Source organism: Arachis ipaensis, chromosome B6, assembly GCF_059453495.1.
Source record: "Arachis ipaensis isolate K30076 ecotype BB chromosome B6, ASM5945349v1, whole genome shotgun sequence".
Taxonomy (NCBI): domain Eukaryota; kingdom Viridiplantae; phylum Streptophyta; class Magnoliopsida; order Fabales; family Fabaceae; genus Arachis; species Arachis ipaensis.
The window spans coordinates 122,832,454-122,851,675 of record NC_142441.1 but is presented as its reverse complement, the minus strand read 5'-3'; the positions used below and the strand labels follow the sequence as shown (position 1 = coordinate 122,851,675).

Below are 19,222 nucleotides of genomic sequence, written 5' to 3'. Positions count from 1 at the left end.
CTTTAATATTAAAATAAAAATATTCAAAATAATATAAAAAAATAATAGTTTATTAAAAAAATTTTCAATATATTAATATTATTGACTAATTTTTAATTATTAATTTTAATTATAAAAAATATATATAATATATATATAATTAAAATTTATTAAAATATTAGTATACTGATATATTTAAAAAATTTTCTATAATATTTTTTATCACTATATATAAACGATAAACGATTATATGAATAGATGAAGAGGACACACGTGCTAAGCAGTAAGAATTTAGATGAGTAAATAGTATTAATTTTTAAATTTTTATAACAGTAGGAATTTTTATATGCACACTAGTTAGAACCTAGTTGGACATTTTGGTAAATTTAATTTATTTTGGTTCACCGTCTTATACTCTTATCACACACAAAACAGGGGTCGCTTTTACAGCCAGTTTCCAAACCAAACAATACTATGGGGTGCTACCACCGAGTGCAACAAATGCTGGTCTGGCTTTTAAATATTTCTTTTTATTTTTAATTTTAATTTTAAATTTCTTTCCTTTTATCTTTTTATTTAATTTTGGCCCAAATTTTAGGTTACTGTTTTCCAGCCAAAAGCACAATACCATGTCATATAGCCCCTAGTTTTCTCAAAGCATTGATTTTCTCCCTAATGTGACATTCATATTATATATATATTTTACATTGTTATGTTATTATAGCATCTAGAGAAGGAAAAAGAAATATCTTCTTAATCATAATCCACAGAAAAGAAATTCTCATCCTGTAATAATATGCACTTTTTCACCATTGCATTAAATATCTTCACATCTTCTTTCTTATTCTTATTCAAGTCAACTTGACTATATCATTTCACTTCTTCCTTATACGGTCTTTATTCAAATTTTCATGTTTATTATTCTACACTCAAAAGTTGAAGCATATTTAATACACCTAGCTAGGACTCCAAAGGGATGGATCCAGTGGGCTATATCTATATTAATCTTATATATTTATTACCTTGAACCTTAATCTGTGTATGTGTGTGTATAAAATTGTTTATGTGAAAGCACTAATTGATTCATCAGAAGGAAGATTTTTTGTGTGAGTATTATGGAGTTGGAACAAGGTGGTAGAGAAAGAATTGTGCATAATCATGTTAGTAAAGTTGGTTATGTGAATGGTGTGATAAACAAGAGGAAGAAGCCTTATAGAAGGGTTAAGAGGTCAGTGATTAGGGTTCCAAGGGCTCTTCAGGAACTCTTTGTTTCATGCAAAGACACATTCAAAAGCCCAGCCACTATTCCTTCACCACATCATGTTCAGACACTTTGCCGCATCCTAGGTATGTCACATTAGATTTGGTTCTTTTAGTCGTTTATACTTTATTTAGTGTGTGAGATCTTATCCTAATTATTTTAGTGGAATAATTATGTCAATTTTACTTACACTTTTTTGTATATTAGGAGTTTGTTATCACACATCGATATTTTGTTTCATTTGATGAGTCTTGATCTGTGTAGACAGTCATCAATTATCATACAATTATGCTACATACATATATATATTAAAACAACTAACTACTAAAATCAGTTACTAATTATAAAATATATTACAATATAAAATATATATTAAAAATAAGTTAAATAATACATCTGTTTAATTTTCGTGTCCAAATAAAATTTTAATTATTATCATATCACTACAAGAAAATAGAGTTATTTTAACACTTTATTTTTTAACACCATAATTAAATGTCAAAATTAATATATATTTTTGACAAATATCATAAATGTCAAATTTTCTATGTTTTCTTGATGAATAATTTGACCGTAGAAAATTACTCATCAATTTTGACACTCGTTTGTTTTCAATTTACTCCACTATTTTTCTTCTTCTTTGGCTCTGTTAATTTTGACATCATACTCCTCTCAGTTTAGGATTATACTACTCATTCTTTATCTTCAAAATCTCAAGTTATTCTTTAGTTTCAAGATCTCATCTCATTCTTTGTTAAAATTTTTTGTTGAGAATATTTTATAGTCAATAAGTGTCAAAATAAATAGTATTTTTGACAATTAATAAGTATCACAGAAAATATGTTCTCAAAATTTTCTAACAAATTATTTTTGACAGTCAATATTTATCAAAATAAGATTTAATTTTTTTTCACAATCACTTATATGTTAAAAATACTATTTTTGACAAAACTTTTATTAACATATTTTCATAGTTAAAATAGTGTCAAAATTTATTTTTTTGATAAATTTTAATTTTTTTTTACACATTATAACCCTCAAAAATAATCTATATTGTTGTAGTGTATGTAGCATATATATAAGCATAGTTTCATGAGGTTAGATATTTTGGATATGCTTGGACGATTTTGAAAATGGTTTCCCTTTGCATGTTGTGGCCATGCATTTTGACCTCTACTTTCCCGAATTAGATAAAATTTCAAAAAAGAATGCAAAGCCCCAAAAGGCCAAAACAAATGTTTGATCATTTTTTTTTTTGCAGCACAAAAATAAACAAAATGACGTTGTTGTTATTATTATTATTAAGGGATGGATGAATGAATGATGACCTTTACATTAATTTATTTAATTTTTTGAAGACTTAATCACACTCCCTATAGAAATACAACATATCGCCAGCCATAGAAACCAATTTAAAATTTGATTTTTTCCGTAATTATTCTTTTGAATTTTGATGGTATATGACATCAGTTTTAATTCCCCGCTTTATTTTACTTTTTATATGCATGGTAGTATTATTTTTTATTACCTAGTTAATCACTGCCCACAGGAAACTCTTTTCTATTTAATTAGTTTACTTCCCTTCTATGTTTATAATTGATTTATTTTTTATTACTTAATTAATCACTGTCCACAGAAAATCTCTTTTCAGTTCAATTAATTATTTACTTTCTATTATGTATATTGACCTAATTAGTCACTGCCCACAGAAGCCTCTTTTCTACTTAATGAATTAGCTATTTACTTTCCATTTTGTTTGTTTGGACAACATCCCATATAATTAATTATTTTCAATTTTTTTAATTTCTATTAAAAAGAATTTTGAAAATAGATAATATAATGTAAAATATAAATAACAAATGAAATTATAAAGGAAAAAACCCTTTGAAATTTCCTCCTCAAAATTTAATTTTTCAAAACAAATCATAGAAAGATACACATTTCTTGGTGCATGTGCAATTATGTTTTAAGGGAAATTAACCCAACATCCCTCTTCCGGCCTTTTTTTTTTTAATTTAAATAAAATAAATTATTTATTTACTCAAATAAATCGTAGTACACAATTTTACCGTTTTGAACGTTTAGTTGTTTTTTCGTTGGCAAAAAAAAAAGCGAAAACAAAAATTACAATGTTTACTCTCTTCTCTTTTTGCCCATTTTCGCTTGGTGGTTATTTTATAAAACGCGGGAGAAAAAAATTGCTCCATTTTTACCGGCAGCAATAGTGAAAATGCAAAACAATATATGAGGAATGCATCCGTCTAAAATGCAAGTTCATATATCCAGGAAGGTGGACCTGTCGACTTTACGTGAAGTTGATAATTGAGAGACTGATTTGATTAAATTTTTATTTAACAGCTCTCGTCTATCAATTTTACGGGAAGTCGACTGCACCTAAATTTTCACTATCTAGTAAATAAGCATGTGTATACAAAATAAAGGAGGCCACTCAAATAAAGATGTCTAAAACGTCTTTTTTTAAAGATGTTTTTCAGTAATTAAAATTTAACATATATAATCGATTAAATTATTTTATTTTTGTCGAAATTAGGCTAGACAAATTGATTTAACCGAAAAAATGATGAATCAAATCTTAAACTGGTCTAAATTAATATTTTTTTTATAAAAAATGACTACAATACCCTTATTATAGAGAATGATTAAAATACTTTTATTTTATATATATATAATTTTAAAAATTTTAAATCCTAATCTTACGATAGAAAAATAAAGGACTAAAATTTAGAATTTTCAAAATTAATATATATAATAGAAGTATTTTAGTCATTATCTATAATAGGGTATTGTAGTCATTTTTTATAAAAAATAATATTAATTTAGACCAGTTCAAGATTTGATTCACTATTTTTCAGTCAAATCAATTTGTCTAGCCTAATTTTAACAAAAATAATGCGATTTAATCGATTATATGTGTTAAATTTTAATTATTAAAAAACATCTTTATAAAAAAACGTTTTCAGCGTCTTTATCTGAGTGATTCCTTAAAATAAAATATATGTATTATTATTCTAGCATGTTTAATATATGGGTAATGGGGGTAATGGTTGAAGAGTAAAATTTGGATGAAGACTAAACTCTTAAAGATTATTTTTTAGTAAAGAAAAAGTTCTAAAAAAAAAAATTGCACATGGTTCTTATAAATTTAGTAAAAATTTTCAATTTTTGACATACGTATGGACTGGCAATTTATTTCTCTAATTTTTATGTATGTCATGCAAATAATAATAATAACAATAATAATCAGATGATATAAAGCCAGAAGATGTTGGGCTGAGTAGAGATCTGCAATTCTTTAAGCCTGGAAAGAATATCATCAAAGAGAATCAAAGGGTCACTTACACAACCATGTACAAGTGTGACAATTTCTCTGTAAGTGTTGCTAATTATATATATAATTCTAGTGTCCTAAACGGCTAATAACTTGATTGATTAATTAATTATATTGGAAATTTTGCATGCAGCTTTGCATCTTTTTTCTCCCTGAATCAGGAGTCATCCCCCTCCATAACCACCCTGGGATGACAGTTTTCAGCAAACTTCTCTTGGGAAAAATGCACATCAAGTCTTATGACTGGGTTGATGAGCTTGAGGCCGAGGTCGAGGTCGAGGCTGAGCCTTCCAACAATTTGATGCAACAAAATTCTAAAGGTAAGCCTCTCTCTAATACACATGAAACAAGTATAAATATACACAAATATATGGTGATTAATTTGGTAATTGAATTTTGCCAACAAGCTATATCTCAAATGGCATAGTCTCCCATATTCACCTAAGAGGTTGCGGGTTTGAATCTCCCTATCTTCGATAAAAAAAAATTTGGTAATTGAATTTTAATATTGGGTATATATTTAACTTGGTTTCCAACAAATTCAAAATCAAACATTTTGGTCCTTAATATTCTTTATTACTTTGGAAGTCTCTGAAATTTATTTTTGTAAGACAATTTGGTCCTTTTATCACTTATAATAAAAAGTTTATTATATATTAGACAAATAAATTCTTAACAAATTTTATTATAAGAGAATTTGATCCCCAATAAATATCATTATAAGACAAATTAGTTATCTCTATAGAGAGACCAATCTGTCTTGAAAATTTCTAAAGTAATAAAAATTTATAGAGGATCAAAGTGTCCAATTTAAAATTTTTTAAGAACCAAACTGGTGTTTACTCTTTAATATTTATAGGAAATCTTTTATATACATATATCTTTAATCACAGATTTGAATAAAAAGCATGTGGCACCATATTTATATACACACTATTATTTGAAATAAAAGCAAATCAAAGAAAACAGATATTGTAATGAAATCAAATGAAAAAAAGTCACCAAAAATGTATGAAAAAAAAAAAGTCACCAAAAAAATCAAATGAATTAATAGTGTGGTCAATTAAAGCCCTTATTAACGATTGTGATATTTATGCAGTGAGATTGGCAAAGATGAAAGCAAATAGAGTGTTGACGGCACCATGTGACACTTCAGTGTTGTATCCAACAAGAGGGGGAAACATGCATGAATTCACAGCAATAACACCTTGTGCTGTTCTTGATGTAATTGGTCCTCCTTATTCCAAACAACATGGCAGAGATTGTTCTTACTACAAAGATCACCCTTATGCTGCTTTTTCTTCCAGTAAGCAACACTTCGCTTCTTTTTTCTTTTTTCTTTTTTTGGGTCTCGGTATCCTAAATTGCTATATGTGGAATATTGGGTTCCATATATTTAATACTAATAAAAGAAACTTGGGATTCAAATGTCTCTCTTGCTTTATAGTTCTTTTTGGTCAAGTTCAAGCTTTCCAATGCAAAATATAATGTTTCTTTCGTCATCATACTATTGAATATAAATTTAATAATGTTACATATATAGCATGGGAATTTATTTTTATTGTATATGGATAGTAAAATATCAAACTAAGATCGGTTGGAGTAATAAATTTCAAACAAAAATTGAATTTGATGGCAGGATATCCATTGTTTTGAAAAAAAAAAAAAAGGGCTAGCTAACACACTATTGAAAAATTTTGTAAAATGTTGAAAATAAGGTTTTCTATGATAATGCAGATTATGCACATTTTATATTTTATGAACACATTAATTTGCATTTCTACATGGAACAAATATAACGCAAACTTTTTGTCTTATACAGTTAAACCTGCCTTATTATATATAAGTACACTTGGACTGTGATTCTTGGGAAAAAGCTTAAAGACGGTAATTTTAATTTATATTGGCGAAGACTTTAGCTACCAGTCTAACATCTTTAGCCTAACAATCTAGCATTATAGTTTTTAAAAAATGTTTTGATATATTATTAATTAAATACTTATAAAAAATAATAAATTGTGCAAGTCCGGATTTCTCCTTATACAATCTAGGACTTTCTACCTTAAATTGGTCATAACTGTTCCACTATTTGCAAATGTTGGCAAGTGGCAACCCCATGTGTTGTGCACTTTATGGTGGTCCGTAGAATAAAATATTATTTAAACATAATTATTATCGAATGTTAAAAGACATATTAATATATTATGTATTTATGGCTACTTGCTGGATAAAATGTGAATTCTATTAGTTACATAGTGTCCTATATTAAGAAATATTTTTCCATTTATATATTGCAGGTGAAGAGATGGATAAGGGGAAAGAAGCGAATGTATATTGGTGGTTGGAAGAAATTGAAGTGCCAGAGAACTCTCAAATGGATGGGATTGAGTACCTTGGTCCTCCCATTGGTGAACCATCCTTTTAGATTTTTCCCTTTTTTTAAAAAAAAAAACAAAAAATGGTAATTTCATATATAATATAGCACTCTTGCTAATTTCTTAGTATCTTGATGTGCATACTGCTACACGTATATAGAAGATCCCTCTCCCCTTTACCATTTTGTGTCAATAGTTCAAGAATTGAAGCATGTATTTTGCTTTGTTTTTCGGTTTAAGTGTGGCAACATGCACTTTCTTCCTGGGCATCTAATCTGACCCCACTCTAGATAGGATTGTCAATCTGATCCCAACAGATAAAGTAGGGTGCCAGTAGAATTTTTGTGCGAGTCGAACTTTATATATGTATATATTATATACTTATATAAAAATATGTTTTAAGTAAATGTTGAATTAAAAATCTTTTACTAAATACAAAAAAAATTTAACCATAAAAAAAATTATTAATTGACTCCAAATTCTACTTTGTCCTATTCATTGCCATCTTTGCTTCCGTTCTTTTCTTAAGATTTAGCCTTAAATGAAATGACAGCTGTTATATTGTTGGTTCTTCTACTTTTTGCGAGTTGGTATTACTTTATTTGTCGGAAAAAAATATTTTCGTTCTTTAAGAAGATACTATTAACTATTTAATGAGTTTCTTTTTTTTTTTTCACAAGTCTAGGTAACTAATTCTGATCCTGCAAACTTCTTTAAAAAATAACTAATCTTTTGATATGCTAGAAAAAATATTTGAAAGTATAGAAAAAACAACATTCAAAATCATACAATAAAGAATATTTGAAAATATTGAGAAAAAATTATCTAAAATCATATTTAAAAATATAGAAAAAAGAACGTTTGAAATCATACAATAAAAAAATATTCGAAAGTGTAAAGAAAAGATTATTCAAAAGTAAGAGAAAAATAAATATATCAATATTATTTTATATGTAAAAAAATATAAAAATGTAAAAAAAAATATAAAAAACTATAAGAGACATTCCGAAACTTGAATAACCAAAACACTAATTTACTGATTACTAGTAACTAGCACTAAATATATAGCAGGGTCCAACAACAAAAATTATTAGTAGCAGATATCCAATTATTAGCTAGAAATCTAAACAAACACTAGAAACCGCTGAGAATTTGCGTTCCAAGAAAAAATAAGTTCTAGATCTGTTACGATTTAATGGTAGGAAAGATACTTATTAAGCCTATTAGAATTATTTAATTTTTTAGGAGTATAAATTAAATAAGGGATTATTATCATTGTGTCACAAAAAAAATTGATGAAGTGATATTGAATTTAGTTTTTTTATTGGAGTTTTTCTCTCTAATTTAAAGAGGGGGTTCTAACAAGATCAAATTCACTAAATATGCAATTTTGCTTCCTCATTTTTTCACTACATTTCTCACGACGATCCAATAATGCCGAACGAGAAAGCGAAAGAGAAAGAGGGCGAGTGAGTGACGATGGAAGACGGTAGCAAGACTACCCTTGGTGAGTGATGGCGACAGTGAGGGCTCCAATCAGCAGTAGCGAAATTTTTAAAAAAACGGAGCATGCGAGCAGAAATACAAAATTTACATAATTAACATAAATGAAATACCAATTTTTTTGCTAAAAAATGTGATATATTAAAAACTACAACATTTTAGACTTTAGGTCACGATTTCTTTAGTCCTATTTAAAAATCGTGACCTAAAATCTTCTATGGGCCCTAGCTTCAAAAAATTCGGTCACCATTTTTTTCAAAAACATGACCATAGATGTTTATAGGGGTTCTTTTATTTAAATAAATATATAAAAATTATTAATTTCTAAAATGCGCATAGATGAAATTGTTGATCAAAATGTGCACGACCAATTTACGGGAACCGCCTGCAAAGTAGAATTCGTCATCAACTCAGCCCAGGTGCCCAGGTTCAATTGCCGGTAATCTATGCAGATTGCAGACTTTCCATGCATTCTGGACTCTGGTTGCTACTAGCTCTCCACTATCCGCCTTTATCATAGTTACTCCAGATTTTTTTAGGCACTACCTGAACAGGACCTACCTAGTCACTATCAGAAATGGGATAGATAAGTCTACCTTCAGGAGTCTAGTAACCTTCTTTTTTACCACGTTAGGGATTGTTGGGTTCAAACGCCTCTGAGGTTGTCGGACTGACTTTGCACCATCCTCCAAGAAAATGCAATGCAAACATGACTGTGGGCTTATTCCCACAATGTCATTCAAACTCCATCCTATCACTTTCTTGTACTTTCGTAACACCTCAAGCTCCCTTGTAATTATCACCGAAAATTTGTTGTCTTATTTTAGGAATGCATATTTCAAATGAGGAGGAATAGATTTCAACTCCTCATTGAAATCTTGACGTAATAATTTATCCTCTTGGAACAATGGAGGTGGTGGAGCATCTTCATCATGGTCATTACTTTTCTCCATACTTGGACTTTTATCAAGCCTCAATTTTTCACACAATTCATTGTGAACTTCCACTACAACCTCATCTATGATGTTGGACCGAAGGATAAAGTGATCCTCTGGTAGGACGATGGCCTTCCTGAATCATTTGGAGGCATTTCAAGAATATAAAAATCAACCAAAAAGATCAAACCCTTGATGCTTATCAATACGTCCTCATCAATTTCCACAACAGAGATTATATTCTTGTTGGCCAATACAAAACGAGCAGCTAACTGCTTTAATGGTGGGAGATTTAACCTGTCATAGACCAAAAGCAGCATAATGCTAACATATGCCCCTAGATAACACATGCAATCAACAAACTGTGTACCACCAATAGTGTAAGAAACTAGACAAGGACGTGAATTACCACATTTCTCAAGAATAGTTTCCATCAAGGAAGAAATAGAACTTCCCAATGAAATAGTCTCTAAGTCATTAATCCTATCTTTATTAATGCACAAATCTTTCAAAAATTTTGCATACTTTGGTACTTGTCGGATTGCATCAAAGAGAGAGATTGTTACCTCGACTTTTTTGAAAATATCCACCATGTTGGGATCCAATTCCAAGTGCTTCTTAGCCTTCTTCACTATGGTGGAAACAGAATGGGAATAGGCTCTTCAACAACATTTTTCTTCTTGGGATCCTTAGCCTTTGCTTGTTCTTCCTCCTCATTAACAACCTCTTGTGCCTCCTCTTCATCCATATCCTCTATCTCAATAATTTCTTCCTCAAGAGCATCCTCCATTGCACTTGAATCCTTGGAAATCCTCTCCTCTAGTATGGTACCGGACCTTAAGATGATGGCATTAAAACTGTCCTTGGGGTTTGAGAGTGGTTAAGATGGGATTCCACTTGAATTTGAAGGTTGAAATGGGGTTGAATTGTTGTTGGATGGCCCCATGGATAACCGAGACACGACATTAGTCAAAGTGGCTAGATCGCCTCTTGGCGCTTAATCAACTCTTGTTGTTCTCTTCTCGTATCCTTTTGTTCTTGAAGGAGAATACGGAGGGTGTCATCCATTAGTGATTGGTTTGAAGAAGAAGAGGGGTAAGTGATTTGGGATACTTGGAATTGTCTTTGATGTGGATGTTGATATCTTTGACCTTGTTGTTGTTGTTGAAATGGTGGACTTTGTTGATATTGTTGGTTTTATGGTTGATTACGGTATGGTTGAGGCTTATTGTTCCATCTTTGGTTCAAGTTGTCTCACCACCCTAGATTAGAAGTGTCTCGCCACCCTTGGTTATAGTTGTTCCCTTGTTGATAGGGACCTTGATTTTCCGGGTGGTAGTTTGAACAGTTATAGAACGGATTGGCTACCGCCAACACATTGTTCTCTTGGAGTTGGAGACACTCATCGGTGTAGTGAGAGTTACATGAGTACACTTTACACACTCTTTGTGGTCCTTCGATTTGATATTGTTGTGGGGCTCCTTGAGTTCTTGGGAGTCCTTGTTGTGATTGATGGATTTGTTTGAGGATGCTGATCATCTCTTAAGGTTTTGCTTAGAGCAGATTCACTTGGGGACACTTCCATAATAGTTCTGGATGGGGAGTTTCTCACTCTCAAATGTTGGGTGGATTCAGCTAAGTCGGAGATGAGTTGCCAAACTTCCTCCGCCGTCTTGTACTTCACAAGAGAACCATTGCTAGAGGCATCTAGGAGGATTTTGTATTGAGACTTGAGACCTTGACAAAAATAACTTATCAGAACCAAATCTTCTATTCGGTGATGAGGACAAAAATCAAGTAATTTCTTGAATCGCTCCCAGTACTCCTGGAGCATCTCCGAGTCACTTTGTATAATGCAAGAAATTTTCTTCCTCAACCAATCAGTCACCTCAAGAGGAAAGAATTTATCCAAAAACTCTCTTCGGAGTAGGTCCTAATTTGTAACCACCTCATCAGGCTGAGTTCAAAACCATTCCTTCGTTTTTCCTTCAATGGAAAAGGAAAAAGTGAAGACCAAAATCGCATGCTCATCCGACCCATGTCTTCGAGTGGTTGAACACAACACTTGCAAGTCTTTCAGATGCTTGATCGGATCTTCAGCAGGCAATCCCTGAAACTTAGGAAGCAGATTTATTAGACCAGTCTTCAGCTCAAAGTTGGCATTCAAGTCAGGATAATGGACTTGGAGCAGTTGGAGGGTAATATCAGGTGCGTCCGCCTCCTTGAGAGTAATTCTTCTTGGAGCAGCCATAGTCTCAACACATGTATTAGTAGAAGCAACGTTAAAAGAATCAATAGAGGAATAAAGAGTTCCTTCGTTGAATGATGACTTGGAATCAACATAAAAAAAGCTTGGTGAATCGGCGAAAGCCACTTCACTGCATGTAGTTGGGGTTAGGGACTATGGTGAATTGTTAGCCCGCTAAACCCACAACATGTGGCATCACCGGGGTGGTCAGAGTAGAGGGAGTGGATCCAGAAGTCCCAGAGATACCTTAAGAAATCCTTCCTCTACGTCGACCACGGCTACAACCAGGACTAGTAGCTTAATCCGCAGCACCTCTACCTATCGTGATCTGCAAATATCAAATTGTCAAACAATTTCAGCGATAATTTCTCAGTAAAACAGTCATCAACGCAATAATTAACACAATTAGATAATTCCAAACACTTCAACAATTTAAAACCTAATGTATTGAATCTAACCTAACTTAATCAACCTAAATTCCCTAAGATTAGAAAACTAAACTAAACTAACTTTGAAATTGATTCAGAATTAAAATTGAAATTCTACTCAAACATAAACTAAATTAAACTAAAATTAAAGAAATTGAAAAAGAGTTGTTCAAGAACCTGTAATGAAGAACAAAGCAAGAAATAAGGGAAGAGGTGGATGTTGCAGTGGTGGTCACCAAAGTTGTGGTGGCGGCAGATGGTGGTGACGGCGAAGGAAGGAGAGATAGAGAGAGAGAGAGAGAGAGAGAGAGAGAGAGAGAGAAGGGAGAAGAAGGAGAAGAAGGAAGGGTCGACGTACAGGGTTGACGGCGACGGTGAGGGGGTGGCAATGGTGGTGGTCCGGCGGCGGTAGGTGGTGGTGATGGCGACTGGAAGGAGAGAGAGAGAGAGAGAGAGAGAGAGAGAGAGAGAGAGAGAGAGAGAGAGATGATGGTGAGGGTTCGAATGAGGGGGAAGATGGTTCGTGATTTTATTTTACCATCGAATTTTCTCGATAGTAAAGGACGCGCCAATTTAATTTATTTTTCCTACAAATTTTACCATCGAATTTACCGTCAAAAAACAGAATCCACTGGTAATTACTTAACCTTACGAATTTGACGTCATTACTGTCGGTGAATCCAACGATAAATCAGCCGCTATTCTGTGACGCTAAATCCGACGGTACTTAACATTTTTCTTGTAGTGTTATAACTTTTTAAAAAATATAGCTTTCAAAAAATTATAGTATTTATATTTCGTAAATCAAACAAAAATGACTTTTAATACAAGGAGCAATAATTATATTTAATAAAATAGTTTTTGCAATTTAAAAATAGGGTTAACCACAAAAAATGCCCCCGAATTATTTAAACGCTGACAAAAATACACCCGAATTTTACTATCGACAAAAATGCCTTCAAATAATTTAAAAACACAACAATAATACCCAACAGTAAATATATATTTTTAAAAAATACCTTAAAGATTGAATTTTGATGCAATTTTTTGCAAGCATGATTATAAAAATAATATATTATTATACATAAAAGTTGGTGATTTTTTGTTAAGTATATAATTTTTTTATAATTATTTTTGTTAACAACCAATAATACTTTTAAAAAATTATAAAATAATACATACTTAACAAAAAATCACCAAATTTTAAGAATAATAATATCTCATTTTTCTAATTATGCTTGCAAAAAATTGCATCAAAATTCAATCTCTAATGTATTTTTTGAGAAATACATATTTAATGTTAGTTTTTTTGCAAAATTATCTAACATTAAATATGTATTTCTTAAAAAATGTATTAGAGATTTAATTTTGATACAATTTTTTTCAAGCATGATTAAAAAATGAGATATTAGTATGCTTAAAATTTGGTGATTTTTCGTTGAGTATATATATTTTTTGTAATTTTTTGTTAACAACTAATAATTCTTTTAAGGAATTACAAAAAAATATATACTTAGAAAAAAATTATCAAATTTTAAGAATAATAATATCTCTTTTTTTAATTATTTTTGTAAAAAATCACATCAAAATTCAATTTCTAAAACATTTTTTGAAAATATATATTTACTGTTGGGTATTCTTGTTATGTTTTTAAATTATTTAAAGGTATTTTTGTCGATAGTAAAATTCGGGTGCATTTTAGTCAGTATTTGAATAATTCGGAGACATTTTTGGTGATTAACCCTTAAAAATATAATAAACATAAATATAAAAATAAAATTAAATATTTATTATATATAAAATTATATTAAATTTTTTAATTTTAGTAAATCAAAATTAATTTTGAAAACACACCTCCATCGACCAAATATAAATAGAATTTAATTTTAATATATTATTAGTGAAACTAGTTTTACAAGTAAAAAGTATTCAAAATCACAAATTCTTTTATATGATATAATTTGATTATATATAATCAAAATTAAGAAATATTTAAATGATATAATTTGATTATATATCTTTTTTATCTCTAATCTAAATTATTTGAATTGGTATACTATTTATTTTTAAATTTAATTAAATATTTAAATATCTTACAATTAATATAATTTAATTTATATACATACATGATTTTTAATATTTAATACATAAATTCTAGAGATATTTTTGCAAGTTATAATTTTTTATCTGTATATTTAATTTTTAATAATATTTTTATTTATTAATAGATTATTTCTATTATTTGATTATCAATAATGCGTTAGGAATTTTTTATTGTATAAATTACTTCGAGAAAAAAATGATAAAATTTGATTTATAAAAATTTAAAATTGAGTGTTTACTATGAGTAAGCTCAAATTTTAATTTATTTTTTATATTATATAAATATTAAATTCTTTGATTAAACACTTATTTGTTTATGATAGGATATTATATATATAACTTTTATATTGGCAATTAAATTTTAATTGCTACACAAAAATAATATATTTTAGGTAATTGTACATTTTTTGTTATTTTAAAAATTATTATATATTTTTAAAATTATTTAATTATGTTTATTCTTTTAAAAAGATTACTATTATTAGAGAACAACTAATATTTATAATAGTCTAAAATTGAAAAAAATAAAAAATAAAAAATATTAATATTCAAAATTTTCGAAGTATAAATCTTAAAATAAATATATATGATTATGATTAATGGTTATAATTGGATTTTTTATTTTATTCTAATTTTTTTAGAACATATTTGCCTTATTTAAGTTTTATTTTTTTATTGATTGCTTTTTTTTTTTGGTATACTTAACTATCATTAGTTTATATCAATTAAAATTTATACCTTGAATAAAATAGTTATGTGTCTAAAAAAAAGAACAAAAAAATATTTTTATTTTTAGTAAAAATTTATGTCGCTTTAGCTTTTTTTCTACATCACATCTTATATTTTTACTATATTTATAATAGAGTTTTTATTCAAATTAAGAAAATTTTTTAGTTATTTTTCTTTTTTTTAGTTTTAAATATTATTTACTAATATAATAAAAAAGTAAAAATAACAATGATTACTCACATAATTAAAATAAATATCCTAATATATACATGATCTTATGTATACCAAAAATTATTATATATAATAAATAATTATTTATTTTTTATAATTACTATTTATAAAATTTATTACATAATTTTCTCCTTTTAATATCAATATTTAATGAATATAAGATACAAAATATTATTTATATTATTTAACATACAAAACAAATATCTTAAGTCATCATGTAAAACAAGAAGTATAATAGTGCAAATACTTACTTACTTATTTATTCTATTTATCTATTCTATTATATAAAAATTGAATTTCTACACTTAATGGGGCATCTTTTTTTAAATAGGAGTGAGGGATAAGAAGGGGGCTTCTCACGCTCTCATGAGTACTTATTACCATATCTAACTAGCAACGGGATCCAATCTGACCTGATTTAAGAGGGGACACGTGAACTTTATCTACATTGAGCATTTAAGGTAATGAACGTAAGTCGGATTTGAGACCCTAACAATGGATTTTAGTTGATCTTGCTTGCATTGAGGTCTTAATAGGCCCAAATATATTTTGGATTAATATTTTGAGTCATTATTATAGCAAATATTATACTATTTAATATTATAACACTTACTATATGTAAAAGTTAGAAATTTTTTAATATTATAACATTTAATATTTACAAGACATTTTTTAATTCAAGTTAAAAAAATTAATTATCTCTTTTTTAGTTTTAAATATTATTTTCTAATGTAACGAAAAAGTGAAAATAACAATAATCACTCACATAATTAAAATAGATCATCTTAATATTAACATGACACTATATATATCAAGAAATATTATATATGATATATAATTTTTTTTTTCTGTAATGACTATTTATATAATTTATTGAGTAATTTTTTCATCTTAATATTTAATAAATTTAACATGCAAAATATTATTTAACATACAAAATAAGTAACTTAAGTCATTATCTAGGATAATAAGTATAATAGTACAAATATTTATTTATTTATTAGTAGTAAAAAAATGTAAATAGTATAAATTGATATTTTTTTAGTATAAAAGTAATAATAAAGGTTATTAATTAAGTTAATTACATAATTAAAAAATTATGAAGAATTTCTTAAATAATAATAAAAAAATAAGATCACTATTTTCACATATTACAAAGTTTATAAAAAAAATTTTGGATAATAAATCAATCCTCAATAAATTATACATTAATTCTATCAAAAATATTAAATAATTAATATATTGGATATTATTATTTACATACTAATATAATAATATATATATATCGATTATATTATCGATTACTAAGTTTATAATTAATTTTTAATCCAATTTTTGGTAATTAAAACTTAAATGATTGAAATTATTAAATGCTGAATATTTTGTATCTAATCAATTTATTTTTTATTAAAATAAAAAAATGAGTTGTTAATCAATTTTAAATTTAAATTTAAATTTGAGTAAGAAAATAAAAAAATATTTTAAATTTTATCTTACTAACCAGATTTAATTTTAAGATAAGAAATTATTTTGTACATCATATATATTGTAAAATAGTATGGTCATTTGTTATTTTTTAACGGTAAATATTGTCAAATAAAATAGTGTAAGAAATTAAAAGAAAATACATTTACAAGTTTAGAAAATATTAATTTATTTTTCCATAGAATAAATTATATATTGAATAACAAAAATTGTTATTGGTTTCTCTTCATACTAACTAATACTCAACGATGGTGTTTTGGTACACTTTGTTACCAAGAAATATTAATCGATCTAATAACTTTTATATTGATATAAGTTTATGAATTTAAAAATTTAGAAATCATTTCATAAAATGTGAAGTTTGAACATGTAACAAGGTTGATCATATTGTTTTGATTTCAAGAATGAATATGATACCAACAAACAAGGTTGCGAGAACCGGACCGGTCAATAAACCGGTGAGGTCACTGGTTCAATGGTTCACTGGTTCGACCGGGGTTCAACCGGGGTTCAACCGGTTTAATTAAATATTAAATAAAATTATTAAAAAACCTAAAAATAATTTTAAATATATAAATTCAATAATTTCTAACTTAATAAAATTTAAAATCTCACATAATAAATTATCCATAACTTAATATTAGAGATTCACAAACAACTTCAAACATCAAAAATTTATAACTAAACAACTTCATAGATCATTAAGAAAGAGAAATATAGTGATACTAAGAAACCCAAAAGAATTTAAATTGGCATGGCTTGTGTACATATCATCTAGCAACACTTAAATTGTGGCTGTAAAGTATAAATAGATTGAATGATACTATTCAAAACAAAAGTATATTAGTGCAGACAAGCATAGTTTGTTGATACATAACAACCAGTTTACCATATGCAGGACTTTGAAATACACTGATTCAGATATATAGAAGCACATTGACACTGTTTTTGACTCATGCTTCACAAGAAGACTGTTAGTCTACCATAAGGCTTTTCACCTTCAACCCTTGAAGGTTGAATGTGACATGAAAACTGAACAGAAGCATACAATAAAGAGAGACAGGGTTCCAACAATTCTGTGCTTCACTCAGAAGCAAGCATTTAAGGACTAGCCGAGCCAAATACTTCTACTTATCATGATCTGAATCGACCTGTTATCCCAGCTCAACAATGAATTATCGACAAATAGTAAAATACTATGTTGCTAGATCAAACCCAGGTTATAAGACTCTTCACGATCACTTGTTCGCCATCACCCTCGTCACATTTGTGTTTGCATTATTGTGCTTGTGTTCCATTCATTTACTCTAGTTTTCATGCTATTGTGCTAGGGAGGAAAAAGTGGAAAATACACTACACTGAAAAAAGGGAAGGGAACATAGTTTCAAACTTTCAGCAGCAAATCAATTAATCAACAGTATAGTTATAACTTATGAATCCAAACTAATCTGAAAACATATCAGCAGAAAAAACTAAATTGAATCGAATTCCAAAGTCAGAATCCAAATTAAATTGAATTCATAATTACATCACCATTCAACAAATTGAATAAATAATGTCTTCTGGCTGTTGTTCCTGTTCCATCTTCAACACCCAGCAAAAATAAATTAATCTTCAACAAAAGTAACTCAAACAAATTAACCCAGCAAAGAAAATATTTAATCAAATCATTCAATCAATCATTATTTCAGAAAATCAGTAACTCGGATTAAGCAAAATTATCAAACTCAGAATCAGAAATCAAAGAACCCAAAACCCAGAATCGGTATTATTAACAAATGTACAAACCAAGCAATATTAATTAAAGCAGCAGCGCTTACCGGCGGCGAAGGAGGAAGGAAAGTGAGGCGAGGGAGGAATGGGAAGCGACGGGCTGATGACAACGGAACAAGGGAAGTGAACTCGAACAGAGAGCGACAGAGAGCTCGAAGCTCAGACACAGAGAGAGTGAGTGAGAGAGAGAGCGCGCGCTTGAAGAGATGACGATCGACCGGGAAACCTTCGCGACGGTTATGCCACGGGGTCAACGCTTCCTTTGTGCAACGGTGACGAGAAGAGGAAAGATGAGAAGGGATTGGCGATGAGAAGAGTGCGACAGCACCCACGATTCCCGCCGGCGGCGAAAGCACCATCTATCGGAGAAGAAAAGTTCGGCCATGGAGGATTGTGATGGCGCGCTGGTGGCTGGGGTTAGGTTAGGGTAAGGTTTCTGATTCTCAGAGATGAGATGAAGAGGTGGGGGTGGCGTGGGAATGACGCGTTGGAAAGGGAAAACTGAAAACTAGGGTTACGCGTTTTGCTTTTGCCTTTTTTTTTTTTTTAAATTAAATATGGCAAAACGACGTCGTTTTGCATCTCTGATTTCAAACCAAAAAACCGTCAAAAAACCGGACGGTTCTCCCGGTTCAACGGTTAACCGCCGGTTCGACCGGTTCTTTCACCGGTTTTTTGCCAGACGGTTTTTGACGTTACCCGGACCGGCTAGGTGACCGGTTCCCGGTTTTTCCGGTTGAACCGGCCGGTCCGGTTCGGTTTTCAGAACCATGCCAACAAATAAAATTGTTCCACGTAAATTTCAACAAAGACAAAAATCCAT

General features: G+C 29.2%; 1 protein-coding gene and 1 long non-coding RNA gene across 3 annotated transcripts; one reads left to right on the top strand and one right to left on the bottom strand.

Annotated features, from left to right (window-relative positions):
• Window positions 1-745: 745 nt before the first annotated feature.
• Window positions 746-7,307, top strand: LOC107648353 (plant cysteine oxidase 2). The gene is made up of 5 exons (XM_016352252.3): window positions 746-1,326; window positions 4,506-4,630; window positions 4,723-4,909; window positions 5,689-5,895; window positions 6,887-7,307. Exons 1-5 carry the CDS (start codon window positions 1,095-1,097, stop codon window positions 7,012-7,014), a joined length of 879 nt encoding a protein of 292 aa, XP_016207738.1. The 5' UTR covers window positions 746-1,094; the 3' UTR covers window positions 7,015-7,307.
• Window positions 7,308-17,415: 10,108 nt separating this feature from the next.
• LOC107612110 (uncharacterized) lies at window positions 17,416-18,905 on the bottom strand. 2 transcript variants are annotated; one of them, XR_015885681.1, is made up of 2 exons: window positions 18,447-18,905; window positions 17,416-18,210 (listed from the first exon to the last, which is right to left on the bottom strand). It is a non-coding gene; the product is annotated as an uncharacterized LOC107612110 (long non-coding RNA). The 2 variants fall into 2 exon arrangements; XR_015885680.1 differs by having other exon boundaries at window positions 17,416-17,984.
• Between the last annotated feature and the right edge of the window lie 317 nt (window positions 18,906-19,222).

Excerpts from the sequence above, each read along its gene's own strand:
- LOC107648353 (XM_016352252.3), top strand. The coding sequence starts at position 1,095 with ATGGAGTTGGAACAAGGTGGTAGAGAAAGAATTGTGCATAATCATGTT. Across the intron at positions 1,327-4,505 it reads GACACTTTGCCGCATCCTAG|ATGATATAAAGCCAGAAGAT; the intron begins GTATGTCACATT and ends AATAATAATCAG. Across the intron at positions 4,631-4,722 it reads ACAAGTGTGACAATTTCTCT|CTTTGCATCTTTTTTCTCCC; the intron begins GTAAGTGTTGCT and ends TTTTGCATGCAG.